Source organism: Cydia pomonella, chromosome 9 (genome assembly GCF_033807575.1).
Source record: "Cydia pomonella isolate Wapato2018A chromosome 9, ilCydPomo1, whole genome shotgun sequence".
Classification (NCBI taxonomy): Eukaryota; Metazoa; Arthropoda; class Insecta; order Lepidoptera; family Tortricidae; genus Cydia; species Cydia pomonella.
Genome location: NC_084711.1, coordinates 4302569 through 4327132, shown reverse-complemented (window position 1 = coordinate 4327132; position 24564 = coordinate 4302569). Strand labels below are relative to the sequence as shown.

General features: G+C 36.6%; 3 protein-coding genes across 4 annotated transcripts in view; 2 read left to right on the top strand and 1 right to left on the bottom strand.

The window, feature by feature from the left end:
* LOC133521151 (phosphatidylinositol 4,5-bisphosphate 3-kinase catalytic subunit delta isoform) overlaps positions 1–14501 on the bottom strand; it is a 39809-nt gene extending 25308 nt beyond the window's left edge. The window contains exons 1-4 of the mRNA XM_061855941.1: positions 14219–14501; positions 13800–14048; positions 12699–12927; positions 9554–9783 (exon numbers count right to left, since the gene is read on the bottom strand). Coding sequence (XP_061711925.1) covers positions 9554–9783; positions 12699–12927; positions 13800–13946 — 606 coding nt within the window. The 5' untranslated portion in view covers positions 13947–14048; positions 14219–14501. The remainder of the gene's footprint in view (positions 1–9553; positions 9784–12698; positions 12928–13799; positions 14049–14218) is intronic.
* LOC133521154 (leucine-rich repeat-containing protein 23-like) lies at positions 5–6228 on the top strand. 2 transcript variants are annotated; one of them, XM_061855945.1, is made up of 5 exons: positions 5–2177; positions 2817–2980; positions 3061–3541; positions 4126–4295; positions 6049–6228. In XM_061855945.1, exons 1-5 carry the CDS (start codon positions 2133–2135, stop codon positions 6146–6148), a joined length of 960 nt encoding a protein of 319 aa, XP_061711929.1. In that variant the 5' UTR covers positions 5–2132; the 3' UTR covers positions 6149–6228. The 2 variants fall into 2 exon arrangements, with proteins under 2 accessions (XP_061711929.1, XP_061711928.1); XM_061855944.1 differs by having other exon boundaries at positions 3061–3658.
* A 134-nt stretch (positions 14502–14635) lies between the features above and the next one.
* LOC133521152 (28S rRNA (cytosine-C(5))-methyltransferase) lies at positions 14636–22587 on the top strand. The gene is made up of 7 exons (XM_061855942.1): positions 14636–14846; positions 14922–15177; positions 17150–17316; positions 18832–18927; positions 19286–19399; positions 20322–20496; positions 21339–22587. Exons 1-7 carry the CDS (start codon positions 14724–14726, stop codon positions 22361–22363), a joined length of 1956 nt encoding a protein of 651 aa, XP_061711926.1. The 5' UTR covers positions 14636–14723; the 3' UTR covers positions 22364–22587.
* The last annotated feature ends 1977 nt before the right edge of the window (positions 22588–24564 follow it).

The window sequence follows — 24564 nt, the reverse complement described above, 5'->3', positions numbered from 1 at the left end:
GAAAGAAAGAGATAATGTTAGTATGTTTAATTGTTAATAAATTGAAGACCGGTTTTTGCCTGGTGTCCCTGCCTATGAAGCCGATGGTCCTGGGTTCAAATCCCGGTAAGGGCATTTATTTACCAGCGTCGTATTAGGCGTATTAGGCGTGTTCCCCGACTGATTTGCCCAAGGCACAATACCGCTGCATTTCGTGGCAGTTTTCGTTATGCTGCCACGAAGTGCTGGAACAACCTCCCACCTCCTATTTGGGAGAGCACAACTGTTAGTAGCTTCAAATCTAAACTGAAAGCACACCTGATAGCTCAACAGGGTATTGCTGCCTAAGGGCATCATTCTACATAGCCTCAGCTCCTAAATATGATTAACACCCAAGTAAATATCTGGTTACTGCAATATAATGAACTCGCATGTATAATGTATAATATGTGTACCTTAATAGCTGTTATTTATAAGTATTTATATTTTATATTGCCTTTTGATAATTGATTATTTATTATTATCTGTCACACAAGTCGCACAGTATGCCGTTCCGCTCACCTCACTGGCTCCACAGAAAACCAGCGCCGTTGACAACGCTTAGTCGTGCCAACTGCAATGCTGAGTGGAGACCATTTCAGCCTCACATCCTTATCTGTTCTGTACTATTCAACTTCCACTGTTTCTTTTTTTGTTTCTTTTTTAAAATTCTTGTTGTTGTTAATGTATTATCTTCTTTGTAATAATTGATGTGTTGTCTGAATAAATATAATTCTATTCTATTCTATTCTATTCATTTGTGTGATGAGCATAAATATTGGTTCCTGAGTCATGGTAGTTTTCGATGTATATGTCGTTGTTTAAGTACCCACAACAGATGCCTTATTGAGCTTACTGTCAATGTCAATTTGTGTGAAAATGTCCTATATTTATTTATTATTTGAAATGCAAATGTCAAATATGATCCACACAGAGAGAGCTGCCTTGCAAGGAATTGCCTCGCGGAGTAGCTCGGACAGTCTAGATCTTAAAGCATATAACCAACCGGAGTCGTCTTAAAGAGCTCACCCCTGTGGCGAAAACCTCAGCCTATGGTCATACTGGCGTCATACTTATTGTATGGACTTATGTTTATCTAACATGGCTATTTGTAAATACGTTACGCAAAAATCGGCAGACTGTTTTGTACAGAAAATAACAACATTGTAACGATTTTATGTGTCACTGATTTTAACTCCCTTATGTACAGTATAATTTTCACTTCACAATCCTAAAGTCCACGACCTGAATTTAAAACAAATTATATTACTTTTCGATAAGTACAAAACAAGCTTTCGAATCATGGCTATATTTTATTATTTATACATTTTATCAGTCAAAACCTTTGTGACAGAACTTAAGACCTGACTATGTATACTAGACTCTGTGCCGAAAGAGTCGTGGAATACAAGGGAACCATTAGGGTTGTTTCCAATTTTTTGAAACGCTTGTATTACGTTCTATATTAACTAAAAGTTGCCCCAAAATTCAACTTTTATACTAAAAACGGCTTTAAATATGTTAAATTAACAAAATATATTTTGACATATGCTTTCGCGGCCAAAACGCTCTTTGAAAATTGTGTGACGTCACAGTTTACGGTTTGACACATAACTACATACACACGTAGAAGATACGAACTGTCAACTGACATTTGTCATTTGTTGTTTATCGCCTAACTGTCAACAGTGTCAATCCGAGAGTTGTGACGTCATCAGAATCTTCAAAGACGTTTCGAGTTTGGTCACGTGACGTGTGCCAAAAGATATTTTAAATTCAATATTTACAAAAATATGGTCATTACAGGTCCCCTAAAAGTAGTTTAACATGTTCTTATAATCCAAAAGAATTTATTGGGATACAATTCTGCCCTAAGATTTGTAGATGGAAACAACCCTATTCATTCTATGACTTTTCACTATCCGCACAGACTCTTAAGTATTTTTAACAAATTTCAAACTCTTTGCAAGCTTGCAATGACTAGGTATTAAAACTATTACGTAAAGTGAACGTCAGTTATGTCAACGCGACAACTGCCAAAACCTGATGTTGTTTACATTCCAAGAACAGATAATTGCCTAAATAATTTATTAGCCTTGGAATTTGCGTAAATAATGTTGAAATCAAGATTGACTCTAACAGACGCCAAAAAGGAAGAGGTAAGGATATTTGCCAACACAACACAAGCCTTCTTGAGCTTACTATGGGGCTTAGTAAATTTTTGTAAGAATGTTCAAAATTTATTTATTTATTTATTATATGCATCGTTTTCCTCAGCATTTGGCATCAGGGCCAATACCATTATATATCTTTTAACTTATTTAAGACGGGGCATAAATCCACGATATAAAAAGAAAATAAAAGATATGGCGCGCCGCGCGAAACATGTAACGGAAGATTTGGCCATCGCATGGGTTATTATTTTATATCTCAATTCTGAAAATTATACCTCTTTTTAAAATTTTGCTTGTCCGATCTCTCGGCCATATCACTAGTTATATTAATATTATACTGCTATGGTATGTAGGGTAACGATATACAATTGAAAATTAGATGTGTTTTCGTGGTTTTTTTTTCCTCCTTTTAATTGGTCATTATGTATCTACATACTTAATGCTGATTAGACCAGATTGAAATAATCAGTCTTTCATTGACCCTAGCTTTCGCGGCCGACACCATAATCTTTAGAACAGTCAGCACTGGGATCCATCTCTGTTTTATATATAGAATCTTAACAATATTGGCTGTTATCTCGCCTAATGCCTATTCATCTCACCGGTATACATACCGATCTTCAGGCACAAGAGGCAACCACAGCAGAGGTAGGGGAAGAGGAGCAGGGTACAGAGGAGAGAATCGGTGAAGAAATATTTCGTCTCCCTGAATATGCGGAGAGACGGCTGAACCGCTCGGAGGTCAGCGTCCGAATGAGCCTTCTCGGCAAAACTGCTGAAGGTGATGGGTGAGTACACTAGAGCAGATAATTATCAATACCTTTTCAGCTTTCAATACCTTTTCATGACATGTGTTTTTTTGTCACAGATACACCTACCTAAAGGCTACAATAACAAACCTAAATCTGACAGAAATCAGTGCTATCAAAAGCTTCCAACATCTACAATTCCTTGACGTATCCAACAACCATCTACAGACAAAGGCCCTTGAAGTCATTAAAGACCTTCCCTTCCTTGTCCTTATACAAGCAGACAGAAACCTACTCACCTCCGCTGCTTTACCAAGAATGAAATACCTTCAAGTTATGATTATGAACGGCAACTATTTGAAATCGGTTCACGATGTCTACCAACCAGAATTGAGCACTCTAGAAGCAGCGGATAATAAGATAGACAAAATCCATTTCGTTAATAGAATGCCAACAATTAGATGCCTCGATTTTCGTCACAATCTTATTCAAGATATAAGCAATTTGAATTTTCCAAACCTGGATAGCTTGTACTTAGCTGGGAATAAAATTACAAGTCTAGTTGGTGTAGAGAATTTGGCGAATTTGAGGATATTGCATGTACGTGGTAATCCCATAAAATTGTTAACCGGTTTCAGTGAGGCTAATGAGAAATTGGAATACATTAATCTGAGAGCCTGTAAGGTGCGGACGTTAATACAAGTGAAGAAATTAAAGGTAAAGTTAGTCGTATTCTTGTTGGTTTATGGACACTTACTTTTGGGGAAATCAATTGACGTTAATTGGGCCTTGAAAATTAGCTTCTGGGTCGACAATTCGCAGTAGCATTTGCCTTACTAAATACCATATGTAACCGCGGCCGGCAAAACGTCCCACTGTCACTTGCCATAAGGACGAGATTTGTTTGATTTTTATACGAATAACCTGTCAAGGCGTCCTTATGGCAACCGACTAAGTGGGGCGTTTTGTCGGCTGCGTTCACATATTAAGTAACACAATCTTGTAACCGCGGCCGGCAAAACGTCCCACTTTGTCACTTGCCATAAGGACGAGATTTGTTTATATTTTTATACGAATAACCTGTCAAGGCGTCCTTATGGCAAGCGACTAAGTGGGACGATTTGTCGGCTGCGTTCACATATTAAGTAACACAATCTTTTTTTTTTAATTTATATTCCTTCCAGGTGTTGCCAAACCTACAAACGTTGATAATGAAAGGTTGCCCGTTTATGGGCGGTACAGGGGATGATGATGCTGGAGGGGAGGAAGACGACGCTGGCATCCGAGTAGAGATCTTAGCCACACTGCCGCGACTCAAAAGGATCAACAAGGGAGTCGTTACTCCTGAAGAGAGGTTAGTTTATAGTAGAGTTGTCTGTACATGGGCAGTGTAGGGGAAGACGAGATGTTATCCAAGCTGCCGCGACTCAAAAGGATCAACGAGAAAGGTGTTACTCCCGAAGAGAAGTTAGTTTATAGTAGAATTGTCTGTACATGGGCGATGCAGGGGAAGACGAGGGGAAGTAGAGATGTTAGTCACGCTGCCGCTCCTCGAGAGGATCAACAAGGGAGTCATCACTCCCGAGGAGATGTTAGTATACTACTAGCTAGTCAATAATGTGCGCTGTGTATGCATGGGCGGCTTAGAAGAGGAAACGGGGCGATGCCAGTATCCAAAACGAGATGTTACCTAACTTTTCGACTGCAGATAAATATTGTATGTACTGTCAGTAGCCGCGAGGCACTGGGGGATCAAAACAAATATAAGCTAGAGCGCCACAGCTGAAAAATATCAAGAAGAAGTGTTTATCTGTGTAGTTGATAATTAAGGATTGTCTCTATATGTTCGATAAAGCAGTCGTGTCTCGAAGACATGAAAGTTTTTTGACTGTAGTGTATGTCATAAGACAAGTAGGTACATACACTTACCATCGCTTTAATACCGAAAGTCAATTCATATTATATGTTTCCTCTTTTTATCAATATAAGGAAAAGCAAAAGATATAGCGTGTAACAACTATTGAAGCTATCGAAATCGCTTTGCTATTGCAAAACAGGAAAAGTACTAACATTTTCCAACCGCTGTGTGTTTAACCACTTCCTCAAATTGTATGATCTATTTCATATGAACATGCTTTAATCCTATAAAGGCAATAACTATCAAATCAAACCCACATTTCTAGACATGTATGTACACTAGCGTCTGCCCGGCACTTAGTCGGCGTGGAATGAAGGTGATTTTTTTTATTTCATTTTATTTATTAAATATTTACACAGTATTAAAGTTTTTAAACGAATACACCGTGAAACGATACAATAACATACCCTCGTAAGGCCCAAGGGACTTATTCAGTTCGATGAAATTTAAATGGTATTCAATTGGAACAGAGTTGCATTTGTTTTGTTTCGTTCAATTTTCAAACTAAATAAAATGAACTGTATTCCCTGCACTATAGCTTCTAATTTCAGTGGCAAATTTTGGATTTTTCATTTGTATGGCCGGGCCTTAGGAGACTATATGTATGTACAAGTAAGATTAAAACACTGGTTTACCTTTTATCCATAATCTCACCAAATCTCAAGCAATCCTTATATACATCCTCCCATCGCCACGAAAGCAGTCACACTCGGGTGCTGATACCGGGAGCGCATTCAGCAGGGCCAAGGCTCGCGAGGGAACAGCGAGTTTCTATGCGCCACCGTGCGCCCCTTTGCCACTTAACCGAGGCCGATTTTCTTTTCAATCAAATGTACAAAGAATTTCACTAGCCTCTCTACCAGTTCCGGGTAGTCCGAGTCACCATGATGATGATTCATAAACACTACTTAGAGTAGTCTTCCCCGGGCCTCAAACTATCGCCATGACAAGTTTTATCTAAATCGGTTCAGCGGTTTAAGTGTGAAAAGTTAACAGATAGATAGACGGGCAGTTAGTTTCGCATTACTATACTGAAAAAATCGATAACAAAATAAAAACGATGGCACCTATCATGTTACTGTTAAAACTTACAGAAATGAAGGTTTTTTTACCACAGTATTTATCTATTTTATTTTTTTTCTTTTCTTACCTAACCTAACTACCTAACTAACATTTTCTGGTGCTTCAGGACTGAAGCAAAAGACCTGATGGTGCAATGGCTAGAAGAAGGGAAGGAAGACGAAGAAGAGTTGCCTGAAGAAGCAAACGAGGAACATGAAGAAGATTAAAGATTAGGTACAAGAATTACATGTTGTTTTTTTATTATAGCATGGAGTCAATTAATAAAGAATTATTGCTCATCCAAAAATATGTTTGTTCTCACAAATTCCTATAAATGCCTAAGAACGTACCCACAGCGCCAAGAACGCAAAGTGTTATGGCGTTATGATTATATCTGTAAAAAATCCTCAATAACGCCTCACGCAATTATTGGACAAACCAGATCATGCACCAAAGCAGACCACAAAGTCTTAATCACCACGAAAATTAACGACGACATTTCCGCATGAGGCATGAGTTAAAGTTGAAAATATATATTTACATATATCATAGTTCCCTAGGTCTACAGTAAAATCCACTTAAAACATAAAGCACGTGGAAATTCATGGCAAGGGACAAATTTCTAACAAATCGTTTCGAGGGAAATACGTAAAAATACGTAACAAAATTGTGTTGTAAATAATACAATATAATGTTGTAAATAATTATCAAGAATAAACATCTGACATTCGGCTATTTAGAGAAACGATTAATATGTATTCTATTTATATTGCAAAATACACGTGTAGACGTTATCTAGGTATGTCTCGCGTATTTGATAAACAGATTCTTGTAGCTTTTGACCCATAGACTACCTACATTAGACTTCGCATTATGTATGTATCGCAATGTAGCCAAATATATCATAACACACTTGTTAGAAATAAGGATGAGTTATGATATATTTGGCCACTTTAGCCGTCACTATTTATTTGGTGCTGAATGTACGAAGCGCTCTATACAAAGACTTTTAAACGTAATGTATTCCACTACGCCAAATCTAAGCGCTGGCGCGGTTGCACAGAGCGAGTGAGCGGGTTAACGAAAAATAGTATGAGCACCGCTAACTGGCCGGACTTGTTGCAACGGATTTTACCTACAATTGCACCCGCGTGCGTGCGTCCGCTCCATGCACCCGCGACAGCTAGCGGACGCCCTAATGAAGTAGATTCTCGGATAGTTAACCAAGGTTTAAAGCTATTGCTAGCTATTTTATTTTATAAGCTATGCCGAATTTTGTCCAACCCGAAACCTGAAGTTTGTATAGTCCTTTATGCGTGATTGAGTGACATCCAAACATACTAACTTTTACATTTATAATATTACTTCTATAAGTACGCACTAGTCGTTTACATGGAGTAACTGAAATATGAGTGCTCATACTTGACTGATATGGGAGTGACACTGATAGTTGATGAACGAGTGTTGTCTTAATGCATTATCTAGTGAGTAGTGATCTGTATTTTTACGAACTCTGTATTATAGTAAACACTCGTCTTTCTAATATCATAATACAGTGTAACGATGATAACTTTATCTTTATTAATGTTTTGTAGTAAACAGCACTGTTTTTTTTTTAATACTACGCCGGTGGCAAACAAGCATACGGCCCGCCTGATGGTAAGACAACTCACTTGTTTACTACAAAATGTTTTGTAGTAACTTTAGTTTCGTACTTCCCTGAGGCTTATTTCATACATTCACGGACTTTAAATGTTGAGCTATTTAGGGTTTACTTTACATTGGACATTTCATACCGTCAGTACAGACAACCAAATTAGCTTGAACCCTAAATCGATGGATGTGACCGTACAACATTCTAATAATAATAGACGTTTTCTTTCATAAAACAATGAAAATCAACAGTTAATCGTGTTATTAAGTGTATCTCCTTGGATTTCACGGGCATATAAATCCCGGTACTTTAATAGGCTTGCGTGGGGATATAGATCCAAAAATCGTGTTATATTATTATTATTATTTTCAGCTCGTCGCGTCCAGATCAGGGCTATTATAACCGCGAAAATCGAAGTTCGTCGATTGCGGGTATTCTTCTCTGTCACTAATTACGTCTTAATGAGAGTAAAAGAGAAAGATCCCCGCAATTTGCTAATTTTGGTTTTCGCGGTAGGCCCCCAGATTTGTAGTTGATTAATGATTACATATATGCATGGAGTTTATAATTAGAACAGAAAAAGTAAAATTGTTAGTCATGTGGGGAAAGAGAAACATAGTTTATTTTGCTCGTTGCAAAACACACAATATGAGGATTCCCTCCCAGTGTTTCTTTTACCTAATCTAATCTTAAGTATTTTAAAAAATAATCAGGAGTGACTTTTTAGAGCATGTTTATTTATATTATACTAAATTAATAAAATATAATTAATATTAAAAATGTCGTATTAAAAAACCAACACACAAAGTAAATATGTTCAAATATCTGTATTCTGCCTACAGTGTGCATGAATTAAATGGGTTCTACGAACAACTGTTTTTTATCCTTTTTAATTAGTGTAACTTAGTATGGATACGTTCCCTAAAATGCAGTCGGGATATAATATTTTGGCATTTTTCACAAAAAAAACACAATTCATTATTTCCATCAAGGATCAGAATTTGTTTTAATAGCTACCAATTTCCAGCATATTTCCAAATTAGATGACATTGTGTCACAAAATAAACCAACCAATACCCAATTTTAGGATCTAAGAAAAGCTACATATTAACAAGAAGTTGCATAAAACTCTCAGGAAACCCGCATTTATCCTTACGAATTGTATGAAAACGTAGAATTCTGCCATTCTCAAGAACGTTCTCCCGTTTGTATGAGATTTTTTCTCGCTCATAGTAATATGAAAACGTTCTTAAGAAAATCACAATTTATTTATTTAATATTTTTGAGTGTGCGATAAAATTAAAAGCATTTATTTACAAAAGTTTAAAAATGCTTATTTTAAAGGAAAAATATGAAAAAATTTCCATCAGCAAATTGAGAAATCTCAACATTTTAAAATAGTCTGAAAGTCTAATTAATTCCCCCATCCTCTACATCTCCAAAACACAACTTTTTCCTCATAACAACAGCCACTATATTATATATTTGTTTCCGAGAAGCTCACTAAACGTTTCCTCGTACTAATCGAGGGATGCCCCACGCGATAGGCATTACATTCCAGGATGACGCACGTACAGAATATCCTCGGTATGATTTTATATGGCGAGAACCGGGAATTCTAGAGCGGGAATCAGGGCTATAACTGCGAAAATCGAAGTTCATGAATTGCAGGAATTTTACTCTGTCACTCTAATTACGTCTTAGTGAGAGTAAAAGAGAAAGATCCCAGCAATTTGCGGTTTTCGCGGTAGCCCCTCTGTTGCTTAATTTCTGATACTTTTATCCCGTGTCGCTATAGTATGCCATTGACATTATATGCCACGTCGATGGTAAGCAAGCATATAGCCCGTCTGAAAGTATGCGGCTACTGTAGCCTATGGACGCCTGTGTTTATATGCACGTTGCCAATCTTTTTAAACCTTTTTTTAAGAATCCCGTTTATAAAATTTATTACTAAATCCTTAAATGATTTACTTACGTCTATGTCAACGACAGTAGTACTCAAAAAGAAGGAGTTGCTACTGAGATGACTCTGCAACGTCCGATGCACGATATGACTCTTGGCTAATCTCGGCGGACACTGGTACCGCAGCCTCTCTAGCGGGGTCGCTCTGGCTCGCTTCACGAGACTCTCCTCCGCTATGTAGCGGGTTCGGGTCCGAAAGTCGTTCACTTCTGAACTTCGGAGGTTGTCAAACTCATTTAGACCTGGGGGACAAGGGAGAAAAAAGGTTACGGTATAATTATGATGGAAAAAAAAGTTTCAGATACCTACTAAAATGATAGCTCATTTGGTTAGTTTGCTACCCAATTGATCGCTTCAGCATAATATATTCTAGGTTTACAGGTTACGCTTTAAAAAAAAAATTGCAAAAAAGGAAAACCTGTAAACCAGGTAAACCTAATTTTTTATTGTGTCAATAGCTGGGTTCACACAGAGCGAGCATAAGCGCGAGGCAATTTCCTCACGCACAAACCGGCCAGTGTAGACGTGCCTCGGCCGAGGCACCGCGCGCTTTTTCCTCGCCCAAGCGCGCCGATTCGGCCGAGGCACGTACTATGAAAAGTATTTAGAAGTGAAAAAACGATTTCTCTTTTTGTATGGACGATCAAGTACTCCCCTCTTAAGAGACATCTTCAAACGATACCACAAAGCTTACAAATAAATGAAAAGTGGAAAAATTCACTGTCTCGGGCAAGACTCGAACTCGCAACTCTGGGACTCACAGCCCAACGCTCTGTCAACTGAGCTATCAAGACTTCATTAGTTGTCAATTAATATTTCCATCATATCACTCATATGCGCCTTAGGGAATCTCGGTCTGCACGTTGTGAAGTCTCGGTAGATCCGTTGACAGTGCGATGGACTAGTGAACCAGAGTCGCTAGTTCAAGTCTCGCCCGAGACGATCGTGACTCCGCTTGCTATTTTTTCTTGGCAGCTCCTCACTTCGCCGCAAGTTTAGTATTAAATTTATAGTTTTTACGAAAGTGTCTGATCAAAAGGGGAAACCAAGCCTTATTGAGATTAGTCTTCTTCACGATATTTTCCACAACTGGTTAATATCAAATGATATTGTATGTTTTTTTCCACCACAGAACTCCACGTTGAAGTATTTTTTTTTTAATCAAGTTAGGGTACGTTATTATCTGAATTAAGTTTTAAAAGCTTGTATTTCAAATGTAAGAACAACATTTAATTAAATATAAAAAATCATTTTTAAAACGACAAACAAGCTATTTGAGAGATATATACCAAATATCATATAAGGACACTGTGTGACATAGGCTCAAATACACAAAAATCTGTCAATAAAATTTTAACCTTCTGTCAAAAGGAAAACTATGTAACTACACTACCTAAACTAAGTCCATTTAATCTAGTTTTAAAAGAAATGATTAATTAACAATTCCCCTAATTCTGATTTAAGGAAAGAACGGTAACTTATTAGACACAGTCATAATATTAACAATAGTGGGCATGCCACTAATGTATTATGCAAGCCATGTCCTGGTATGGGCACATTCACTTTCACCGATGACTAATCTCAACAGGAAAACAATGACTTTTCAGACATGCAGTACATTAGAGTATGACTTATAAAGACAAGAATCAACTAATGCTGAAGTATAAAATGTAAACTGAAGAAATTTGAAGCGTCTGTGATATTGTCAAATAAATGCCCTTACTGGGAATCGAAACCGGGACCATTAACTTCACAGGCAGGGTCACTACCCACTAGGCCAGAGCGGTCGTCAAACATTACATACACACATACATACTACATAATTTGATACTAAATTAATTATATTAAATTCTACTATACTTTATCTCCTATGGGGATTGAAAGACCTCATTATTCTATATAAAAATATAATTATATGTCCCTGATTTTAAAAGTGGTATGAAAAACTTTCCTTAAAATGGCCCATCCAGTCTGGTGATAAAATTTCTACAAGGAAGTAAGAACTACAGATACTATGAACTGAATAAGGATAATGTAGAGGAAATAGAAACAAGTAAACTGCCAAATATATTAATATGGTATTACCACTTCCCCAAGGGCTATTAGATAAGAGAATCATTTTCCCTATAAATAAATAAATAAATATCCATGCTCATCACACGAATAAATGCCCTTACCAGGATTTGAACCTGGGACCATCTGCTTAATGGGCAGTCACTACCCACTAGGCCAGACAGCTCATTAGGCGGGTCCACACAGAGCGAGCGAGCGAGCACGTACGCGCGAGGCAATTTCCTCACGCAGAAACCGGACAGTGTAGACGTGCCTTGGCCGAGGCATGTCTACACTGGCCGGTTTCTGCGTGAGGAAATTGCCTCATGCGTATGCTCGCTCTGTGTGGACCCGGCTATTTATGCACATTTATGTTAGATTTTTTTTTATAGTCTTCTTAACTTTGAAATCACATTTTGTTATCTGTATCATCTCAGGACAAATGAAATTTATTTATTCCCAGTGGTAACAACTAAGAATTTTTAGTTTTATTTCAATAAATAGTAAAAAAATAAGTAACTGTTTTATTGATGCTAATTTATAGAGAGTAGCTGAAAATACTAGAAGTTTGATTTAAGAATTCTGTGATTGATGAATTGAACAAATTGAGAAAGTCATTATTGATCTTAACTGATTATGTCATTGTGTGTCACAAAATGTTTTATCTTATCTACACCTAAGGATGGTATTCCACCTGTTCAATTTCTTTCTCAAATGTGCATTGCGTCTCACTGTCTCAATAAGCAAAATGTGAGATGCAAATACACATTCGACCAAGAAATTGGAGAGGTGGAATACCATGCTAACTCACTATGTCAGTACAAAACCGCACGAATTTAAAATTTCTATGGGCGGCTAACCCTTTGAGCCTACATTTTTTTTTAAATTGCCGACTTTTTCACTGAGAGAAATGGCTCAATCAATAAGCAAAAGGCAACTTCTGTCAATTTCATTGTCTATGGTATTATCAAATTCCCAAGAAAAAATGTAATATTGGTTTTGACCAGCTGTCAAATTCCATTTAAAAGAATGTGTCAACATCATCAGTGTTATCTACACTTAGAATTAGATTTTACCAGCCTTTGTTTATACAATGATAACTCACCTTTTCCAATTAAATGACTTATTTGCATATTAAGGAACTGTTCCCCCGGCCTCATAGACCGTTCCACGATCTTGAGCACTCCGAAGGTGGGCTTGATGTCTCGGAGGCGTTTGTTCTCGTCGTTCACCTCCTCGAGAACCGCCAGCGAGTTTATGAATTGGAACACATAGTCTGACATCTCGTGCAGCATCCCAAATAAGGGATATCTCGCTGCTTTCATCCATAGCTCCTGAAATATAAATGTATGGTTAGTTTGGGTTCAACTATAAAAACCATTTATATTCTGTGTTTTAGGTATGTCCAATGTCCTATATAAAGTATAAAATTGTTTCAATAGCATATATTTTCAATTGAACTACAGTATTTGCATTTGATTATAAAAAAGCTACACCACTTGAAAATTCTGGTTTATAAATGTTGATTTCCTATTTTTGTCAGGTTTTCCAAATTCATTTACGAGAGATGAGTTTAATTAGCCTTATTGTTATTATCAACTGTCACTGAGAATGAAAATGAAAATTACTCATGTGTCACACATGCACCTATCTCTTTGCAGGGAAATAGGTGGGAAACGACCAAGAAAACTAGCAGATACGTCAGTATAACTTGGCATAGTTTCATGAAAATAGTAAGTGATATGTCACTATAAGCAATGTCATCTTATCCAAATTTGTTACTAAGAATTTTATATGAAAACCAAACTTAACCCTATAATTACTACAGCAGAGTCATAATAAACGGATTTTACTGTACAATGTTATTTTGTTTTCATTTAAATGAAACACAATGATGACCATTTGATTCTACAGCAGATAACAGTATCAGTGATTTCATTTTCATTAGTAGTTAAAAACTTGTTTTTCATCAATATCATTAAAATGTAGGTATGCGTTGTTTACTGAGATTGCAATTACTCGGCCTACACGCTCGAATCGAGTGCACAGACAAGTAAACAATGTGATCTACTTTCTAAAAATCACAGCTATCTCTAGACATATTACTCAACAGTTTAACCTACTTTAGCGAACTCTGGTAGCTCAAAGGCGGTCTTTGGACCACGAATGACTCACTCGGAGCCAGGGTGCTCCCTCACGTACTAACCTCCTTCACGTCGTGCAATGTTGCGTCCCAATTTGGTGTAATAGGAATGTAAACAGAGTTGGGCAGCAGACATGTTAAATCCACGATATAGGACGGGGACGTCGTCCAGTAGTCCCAGGTATTGGGGCAGCTCGGTGCAGGAACCATTGTTTTGATTGATTACGGCCAAATTATCCAAATTACCCCCACGACATTTCAGAACCTTTCACTCATAACACGCTCACATAGCGACCGAGTCGCTGCCTTCAACTGAAAATATTACATTGAACACATTAGTCATTATTATTGAAACCGCCGCACTGTTGAATCATAGCGTTTCCTGGTATTTTTATGAGGGACAGATCGCCATTCGAAATGAAACTGTCAATGATTATTACACAAACAACATTGACACACACATAACACGACATTATCATTACCTAGACAAAACTTTTACATAATTTACGTATGCTTCAACTGTGAACTAAGAACCGAACACAAATTATGTTTTTGAGATATTGTAAATAAGGATTACGTGCAACCAATAAACTACAGTAGTAAATTGTTTATGGTACTTATATTTTTTATATTATTGAAAGTATTGGAGGCCAAGACACGTTGTTATGATTTTCGATCTGCCAAAGTTCAAGTAGACTAAACAAACAGTTAGGAGTTCTTTTGTAGCGGTAAAAATAATATTTATTTATAATTTAAAGAACAACTCAAATCATGGAATCTTTCCATTGAATGCAACAACATGGATCATAAAATGGTTCATTATTTTTCAAAGAAAAGCATTAGGCATTATATCGATAGTAGCCGGTTTATCACATAGCCTAAATAGTGTATAACCTCAAACTTGACAGCATGAATGACATTGCGATTGGTCTCGTGATTGTAGTTGAGCAATGAAATGTTTTTTGCCACATTTTAGCTTAAAAGAAAATGTATGAACATTCTGTTAAAGTGCCGAGACATTACAAGGTTGCTGCTAATATTGTTAAGAAAGTGTCAACTGAAGGCGGTAGCGTTAAAACATTGTTGTATGACGAAAAACTTCGTCACTTTGTGAGTATAAAACACCTCTTTATATTTTATAGTTTCTGGAAAGAGTGAAGAGTTTAAAATGTGTGATGTTTGCAGAGAATTAATGTGCTGTATGCATTAATAACAGAAACAATCAAACATGCTGCTGATATAGACAAATTGTTTGAAAGTAGTGGACTTCCCACAAATGAGCCGCGCCTAGACCCCTGGCTAGCGAAAGTTTTAACGACAGAATTGTTGTTTGGCAAAAAGGCTCTCCCAGGGAAAAGCAAGCCTGAACAAACTATACTGTCTTACAAAGAGAAATTCGAAAATTACACTGCTGATCATCCTGAAGATGCAAAAACAGAAGGTAATTTTATTTTTTTTATTTTCAGATTGATTAAGATCACCTCTTAAGCTCCAACAATGGCTGACACATCTGACCAGGGTCCGCTTATTCCTAAGCACACAAAACTGGCAGCACTGGCTTTAGCCAATCTGTTTCTGTACAGTGTTGCTATGTTTACCCTGCCATTCATTGCATTCTTCGGGATGCGGCATGTCTTGACTGATTACTACCCAGTGGACAGCTTTACGCGGACGGTGTGGTCCGTGGTGTCTGCGGTGGTGGTGGTCAACCTGATCATAGTTGTTTACGCATACCAAGCCTATCATGATAAAGAGTATGATGAGCATGGCAATGAAATAGACCAACATTCATACAAAGATGCTGGTGCAGAGACTGAAAAGAGCAGTTTAAATCTTAAACAGGACTGATGATGTGTTCATGAACATTCCTTTTTTGCTGAAAGTATTTTAATTTACTGATTGATACTTATTTCGATAAGTTGCTCTAAAATAATTGAAGCAAGGCTTAAAATAAATAGTTGTATTATACATCTGTGTTTTATTGATTAGTTAGACATTGTAATTTTAACTTTTTGCCTTTACAACAGACATTAGCCGGGTCCACACAGAGCGAGCATACCCTCGCGGCAATTTCCTCCTGCACAATACGGCCAGTGTAGACATGCCTCGGCCGAGGCAGTGCGCGCGTTTTCCTCGCCCAAGCTTGCTGCCTACACTGGCCCTATTGTGCGTGAGGAAATTGCCTCACACGTATGCGCGGTCTGTGTGGATCTGGCTATTAACTTAACTATTTGGAATTTGGGCACAAAGGAATCTTAAATGTGTTGTATATCATTATAAGAAAAAAAAATGTATAGACAATACACTAGGTCCTGTGTATGTGCAACTAGTTGTATCATAAATTTAATGCCACAGAGTTAAAACCATATTAGGTCCTCATTGCTAATAAATATTCGCCATTATAATACCTATAAGCTAGTATAGTAAAACAGGTATTACTATATTATATTATATTGTTTAATACACTAGCAGCTGAAAGCTGATGCATGTATATCACAGTTTGTTTATTTATTTTTTATGATTAATGTTACTTTTGATAATTTTAAATGTTTGACAAGTCTTTTTTTGAAACTTTTCACTGAAGGAGCATTTATCACTGCTACTGGTAATTTATTCCACTCGCACATGACACTGTTTGATAGAAAATGCTTCCTAGGATTGCTTGTGCTGGGAACACAAGTAATAGGTATGTTAGCTACATAACACAGGGCCTTCCAGGTCCTTAAGATAGAGCAATTTAAATATGAATCGGTATGTACCTTGCATAGAATCATCTAATTTCGATTACAGAAGCAAATTAAAAACGGGTTATATCCCTATTAATAGTAATTATAAATGCAAAACTAATAATTCTGTCTATCTGCTACTTCATGCTTACAACACTGAAGTTATTAAGATAAACTTTGGTATGGAATTAGTTTAAAGGCCAGGCAAAGGACATAAGATAGTTTTATCAATTTTCATCATACCTAGGTGACTTGTTCTGTGTGGATCTGCCCACACAGACAAAGACAAGGCAGAAGCTAGTGAAATATAATTCTGTACTCGATCAATAACGAGGGTGTAGCCAGCCAGTGAATTGGGGGGAGGGGGGGAGGAGCAAGTTGATATCGCTGGAGGCCTAGGGAGGGCAGCGGCCGCAGAGGGGCATACATTGTACATGCTGCCCTGCCTGTACCCCTGCACAATAATCATAATCAATGAGATTATTGAAAGAGTTGCTAACTGTTTACTTTTACAAGCTTTAAGATAGGTTCCTATTTGCCTGTTGTCTTAGAGGTATTTATAAAGACAAAACTCCAAATTTTTCCTTTTATATTTAATATTAACAAACTTTCATTCAAGTCATGTTTCTATTTTCAAAATAAAACTCATCTTTTTCAAAAGCTTCAACCTATTTTTTTTTCTACAAGCTGTCCGCAGACCACGCTACGTTCGCATCAACACCAACCTCCTGACCACCTCGGATGCCATAGGAGCCTTCCAAGATGAAGAGTACCGCTTCGTGAGATGCACGTCTGGCTCTTACAATGATTATCTTGAACAGATAAAGGGCTTGGGCAAATACGACTTTACACAGGTTTGATCATCTTTTAAAGTATTATTTTGTAACAATTAGGTACACATATATGAAAATTTGTTTAGTACTCTTAACAATAGGTATAAGCCAAGAACTGACACGCGAAATCAATTTGCGCCTTAGACCTTGCCAAAGTAAAAGCTATAGGGTGGGGGGGGGGGGGGGGCGAAGTGCGCCATTGCGTCTAAGTGCGCCTACTTTTAATATATCGAAAACTGCTTATACACCGTGTTTTTTAAATTCCGTTAACTTCGGGGTTGTGTAAGTACGTCTAAGGAAACTGATTAGTTATTTTTTAAAAATTTGTATTATGCAAGTCAAGTCTAAAGCAAGTGTACACGCTGGTAAGGGCCTTATCAGATAAAAATTAATGATCTCCGAAATGGAGTTAATTAGAATACCGGTGTCTTTGAGAAAGTTACTTAATTATTACGACATTTTTATACTTGTACCTATTGCTCTTTTGACATGAAATCATTATTTATGGGAATATGAATAAAAATAGTAAATTTTGACATCGTAATTATTATTCTAGTCTATTTTATTTTGAATTTGACTAACATGTCAATTATTTATTAATTATTTTTGTATTCATTATTTCAACTAATTTTTATTTTACTATGAATCATGATTTCATTGTTATCATGTCAATATTATTAATTATTTATTATTCTTATTATGTTTCGATTTGATTTGATTTTAATGTACTTACTAACCCCTAGCTATAGCGATGGTACTAACAATGTTTTACGGAATTCTGATGGTTCTGAAATAAAAATATTTTATTTTTATTTTATTTATTTATTTATGCTCAGGATTGCACCCTTGAAATTAACGGAATTCAAAAAAACACGGTGTAGAATACTACTAATATTTCTATAATATAAGTAGCTTGCAGTTTTATAAGTAGTAGTAGTATTACTAGGGATATTACTAGTATTCGATCAGTTTTCGATGTATTAAACTTCGCCCCCCTCACCTTACACTAGCTATTGTAGACATACAATTGGAACATCTCGTTTGATTTAACATTTTTAGTGCAAAACGGCCCATTTCCTTCGCCCTCTTTCATTTCTTATGGCAGTAAATGTGTTAATAGGGTAATCCCTATATATAGATGTAATAATTTCATCTTCCTCTATGCAGGACATTTTCCGCAAAGGGAATCCTTATATGCTTTTGGATGTAGGTAATAACCGGTTATATCAAGTCGCTCCCATTTGTCCACGCGCGTTGCAAGATGGCACTGGTGAATAAATATAAAATTCCTATCTTCCTCGCGTTGTCCCGCCACGGCTCAGTTTTTACGAAAGTGACTGCCATCTGACCTTCCAACCTATATGGTAAACAGGCCTTATTGGGATTAGTCTGGTTTCCTCGCCATGTTTTCTACATAGGTTCCGAAAAAATTATTGATACGAGCCGGGGTTTGAACCCGCGACCTCCGGATTCAAAGTCGCACTCTCTTAAGGCACTAGTGCTTCAAAATTTTTGAAATCTATTATTTAATTGTAGGACTATCATGTGAAGACGGTGTTTGTGTTCTCTGCGGGGACCAAGCTGCATGAACATGAGCTGTATATGGAATACAAGATCATATTGCAGGATAAGGTATTGTACATTGGCACCTAATTTTGTTGGTTAGGCCATTTCACCCATTAGTTGTAAACTGACAATAAGATACAGTCAGCGTCAATAGTAGCGTTTGAAACAACGAGCCAACGCCAAGAGTATCTGCCACCCTCGATTAATTTCCCAAATATAATTATATCTCAACAGTTCGTATTAAAAAGTATCTGCGACAGCTCTTTTTGTTAAGCTATCAGAAACAGAACAGAACACGCTCATGCGCTAAGGCGGGGATCAAAATTTCTAACTATATGAAGCCCCTTTACTTTTGAAATCTTTGGTGAGACATCTCATCATCTACGGCTAAGGCAATGATAATAATGAATAAATTTTTTCACAGGCAACAGCACTGGCGGTACATTTACTGGCCCCACCTTCCGGTAGCATAGCCATCGACATGTGCGCGGCGCCCGGCATGAAGACCACGCAGCTCGCTGCCTACATGAGGAACGAAGTACGTAGTGTTATGCCAGGCAACGAATACTCAAAAAAGTTTAGGAAATGCTTGGAACACAATGTTTGACTTCGTAACTTTGTTTGGACTAGTTAGGAGGTGAACATATCAAAAGTCCCCGGCCGTAGCCCTTGAGGGGGGTGGCAGAGGGGGATTTGAAGGTCACATTTTTCGGTTTTTCGATTATTTCTTGGAAACTATGCGTCTTAGCGACATGGCCACTTATACAAAATGATATTTAGTTTAGTTTTATTAAGTCAAGTTTTTCGATATCTTGTATAGTTTTTGAGATATCCGCTCTTGAAAGTTTATTTAGGGCTCCCAATTTTCTTTCTCATTCAACTCTCACTCTCATCAGTGAAGCTGCTAGGCCGTGTTTGGTATCGTTTTCGTATAAATCGGGGGAGAATTCATTTATGGTAGCAGATTGACACCATTCCGAAGTAAAAAAAAAATTAAACTCCTCTTCACGCTTAAACCGCTGAACCGATTTCGTTGAAATTTGTTATAGAGATATTTTAAGTCCCGAGATAGGACATAAGATACTAAATATCTCAAAAATCATCCTTAGTCATGTCGTTAAGACGCAAAGTTTCCAAGATATAAGTGAAAAATGGGACCTTCAAACCCCCTCTCCCCTTTTGATATGTTCATCTCCTAACTAGTCCAAACAAAGTTACGGAATCAACAATTGTGTTCCAAGAATTTCTCTCTATACCTTCTTATTACTTGGACCTATGAGGTATGAGGTGATTTGACAGATGAGGTTACCTCAAGTATGCGCCCTATGATGGCTCCATAATGCCCGAGGTTTTGTGTCATTACTCATTCTTCTGCTGTAGTAAAATAATCAATGTGAAAGTAGGTATAATAATCAGTCAATTTTAAGTATTTAAAACTTTTGAAACTCACCTTGTTCTAGGGTAAAATCTATGCTGTAGAGCAACACGAACAGAGATACAAGACTCTATGCGACTTCGTAGAGAAGACCGGGTCCAAATGCGTGGAGACCATTAATAAAGATGCCCTAGCAATAAGGAAGGGAGACTATGATGACGTCCAGTACATCCTTCTGGACCCTAGCTGTTCTGGATCAGGTAATAATGCCTAAGTTTTATCCAAAATACTGAATACTACGATTCAACTTCATATCTTAAACCTGTCTTGCTTTTCTGACCAAGCAAACTCATATTTTGGGGTTTAATCTTACGCGTAGCGTAGGTAATGCGCCGCCGAAAATGACGTCTTTAAACCTTATTCAAACTACTATTTGACACTCAACATACTCTTTTAAACGGCTTTTTTTACAATAAAAATGTTAACCGACTGAAACCGAATTGTAACATACAATACCAACATTTTTTTATTCCCTCGAACGTAAAGAATATACGTAATAGTCGAGTGAATCGAATGTTGTATGTACAAACTATCTGAGCGGCCAAGACGCTCAACAATATTTGAACCTGCATATTAACATTTTGGTCGCTACAATAGATATAATATATGTTACGGGTAATGTTAGAAGGTTAGTTAAACTCGAGTTAACCCGGGTATAACTAGTATTACCCAAACCTTTTACACAATTACACAGCCAGTGTTGGGTAGACCTAGGTGTGTAAGGGTGAACGCCAAAAACGATTAAGGTTGTTTTTCGAACTTTATCCAAAACGTTTGGGTAAACATGAGTTTAATTAACCTTCTAACATTACCCGTAACATATATAAAAAAAGTACCGAATTCTTTATTTAATAAATAAATTTTACAGAATGATGATACCTAATACATATTTTAAAAGTAAGTGATTTTAGAGTAATGATTTAAAGTAGGTTGCGTAGAGGCACAATTTATATTATGATATAGTATAAACTAGTCTGTGAAAGTAAATTATCGTAGTTAATTCCTTCTTTTGAACGTTATTCTACAAGACTCCTAATTTCAGGCATGGAACTCTGCGTACACAACTACATCGAAGCCACCCGTCTAGCCAAACTGACGTCTCTACAAGAGAAATTCCTCAAGCATGCCATGAACGCGTTCCCCAACGCCAAGAGAATAGTCTATAGCACTTGCTCCCTCTTTCCCGAAGAGAATGAAAGAGTCGTCACTAATGTAGTAAGAACTTCAAGATCTAAGTGGAGGGTGCAAGACGTAAAGGAACTACTAAAAGGACAATGGAATAACTTTGGATCTGGAATGTATGGAAGCATTGGTACTAAATGTTTGTATGCTAAACCGGATAGTGATTACACTACAGGATTTTTCTTAGCTGTGCTGGATAGAGATCAAAAAGATTTTGAGAGGAAAGCTAATAAAGAAAAGGAAGGTAAAGAAAAGAGAAAAGTAAATAATGAAGATGATAGTGAAGCCACTGAAGATACAAATAAAAAGAAACATAAAACAATTAAGAAAACAGATGAGGCAAATGAAGATAATAACGAAATTATTTTCAACAGAGAAAAAAAGAAAAATAAGAAGACACGTGAGAGTCATGAAAACGATGAGCAGAAAAATGATCATAATGAATCTGAAATAACAACAAATGCAGAAAATGAACATGTGACGAAGAAAAAGAAAAAGCGGAAACATGACAGGCATAAAAATGATGGACAGAGCAATGATAATGTTGTCAACGAATCTGAAATAACAATAAATGCAGAAGGTAATGAAGATATACCCAAGAAAAAGAAGAAACGGAAATCTGAGAGTGATAAAAACTATGAGCAGAACAATGAAAATGTTATTAATGAATCCGAAATGATAAATACAGATGGTCCTGACGATGTACTGAAGAAAAAGAACAAGAAAAAACATAAACATCAAAATGAAATGAATGAAGAGTCTTTAGAAAATGGCGATACTGGAAATAAAGTTAAGGAAAATAAAATGAAGAAGAAAAGGGATAAAGCTTTGCAAGAGGCCGAGTTAAAACTTTCTCTATCTTTTAATGAAACATTACAATATTAAAACCTCTGTTCTAACGTCTGTTGTTGATACGTTAATTACTCTCTTTGCATCTTGCTCACACCATGTACCTACGAGCGATATGCAGAGGCGATAACAACATGAGATCAATTTGTAAGTTCGAATCGGCCTTCTGCTACGCGACACACCATGGATACTGAATCTGTTACAGCACATTTTGTACTAAAACTTGTATGTTTTATTAAATAAATTGACAAACCCTTTTATGCTTTTTGTTTGCTTATTTTTAAAAGCCAGAATATTCAGTCCATAAACAGCTGTATTTTTAACACGAACACAGCACCGCATATTTTAAGGGTAGTTAGTATAGGCCCTAATTAATTAACTTTCATACAAGGTGTAACAAAAACTGTGGGGATTCGTTTAAGGGTATAAATTCTTCTCGCGAAAAATTTTTGGGCTTACTATGAAGGATCGGCCGACTTGGACGACCTGCCCATAGATATTTATTTATTCGCGTCATAAAAATCTACTTTTTACAAGCTTTTATTAATATTGTATTGTAACTATGTATGTTTGTACGGGTCAAATCTTGCAAGTTAAAATTTGACGCACTTTCCAGTTTCCGATGAAGCTGAAAATTTACATGGGTACATATGTAAGTCGGGTGACAATGCAATCGAGCTGATGATGGAGACACGAGGTGGCCATAGGAACTCTGCGATAAACAACGCAACTTTATTGTATTTGGGGTTTTTTGAATTGTCCCGATATTTATTAGTTACCTTTGGAAAGAAAAGTACAGTTAGCGATAAAATCTTGTACCAAAAATGAAATTTTTGAAACATTTACGACCTGTAAAGTGAGTCATCACGCCATGTACTATTTTATTAGGTAGGTACTTTGTCTTTTATTCTTAACGCTAACGCGATATTACAACTGACTTTATGAACGCATACATTTACAGCCTTACCTATATATATATATATAGGTAAGTACGTTTTTAGTGGAAGTTAAATTAAAATAAAATGGATCAATATTTATTCCATGACACTGGAACCACGCCTCGATTAAATTTGCGGTTGTATTAAAAAACACTGCATTTGTCCATATATCCTGTATGTGGAGTATATATGTGGAAATATTGAATTTGAAATATAGAGATAAAGGATCTGTAAGAGAATCAATGACTTAATGCGAACTTTTCTAGGTAGTCTATAATTCATTACAAAATTAAAAGCCACGTTCAGTCAGCCATAAATCCTTAACACAAGTAGGGCAAAATAACGCAAACGACACTTAATTCGTCTAGCCTTTCTTAGAACCTGATATACTTTGACACCATAAGTTTTAACATAAGCAAGCCAATCCATTTCCAATTCTAAAACAATCCATTGTAAGTTCTTTATAGATTTTACTCGGCTAATAAATTTGGCATTGGATTTTGAACTTTGTTTGTAAGACGGCAAGATCGGTTGATGGTGTTATCGGATAAAGGGTTGTCGTAGTGTACCTTACACGCTATTGTGTCACGAAGTTCGTGCGTTCATATTTTTGCCACGTGGAATTCAGTCTGAGGGGTCGATGGAAAATTAGTTTTTGGCAGATTTAGTATTTGCAAATGGAATAAAAACATTTGGTACGGGTAAATATTTGGTTTGGTAATGTTGTATACCTATTCATACTGGTAGCGGGAGCAGAATGCTACTGCTAGTGTACGGTCGAGGCATTTAATTTTAGTAGGTACCTTTTATTTCGTATCTTTTCACAGTGACAATACGTAGTATGAGGTTACTAGCGACTTTTATATTGATTTTCACTTTGATAAGGTATGAAATGGTACGAAAATTAAATTATTTAACTGCACCTAATTTTGAACTATGCCATTGTAAAATTATTCATATTGGAGCTTTAATGTTGTCATCCTAGATAAGTCGTTCAATTACTTAATAGCTATACATATGTAGGCACTATTTTTTATGAAGTGTCTGTCGTTTGAACTTTAAGTATACCTATATCTATTTAATAGGAAAATAATATAGGTACCTAATATATAATATGCAAATGAAGAATAATTTAGTAAAATCATTGAATTAATATCGTGACATCATCCCATCTTAGACGGAATAGGCTTGTGCCAGCCATGTGTTTTCATGCGTAAAGTTACTTACCATAGGCAAAATAGATTTTTTGGAACGGGCGCTTTTTATAACATTTATTTTTACGATGTATTTATCGGCAAT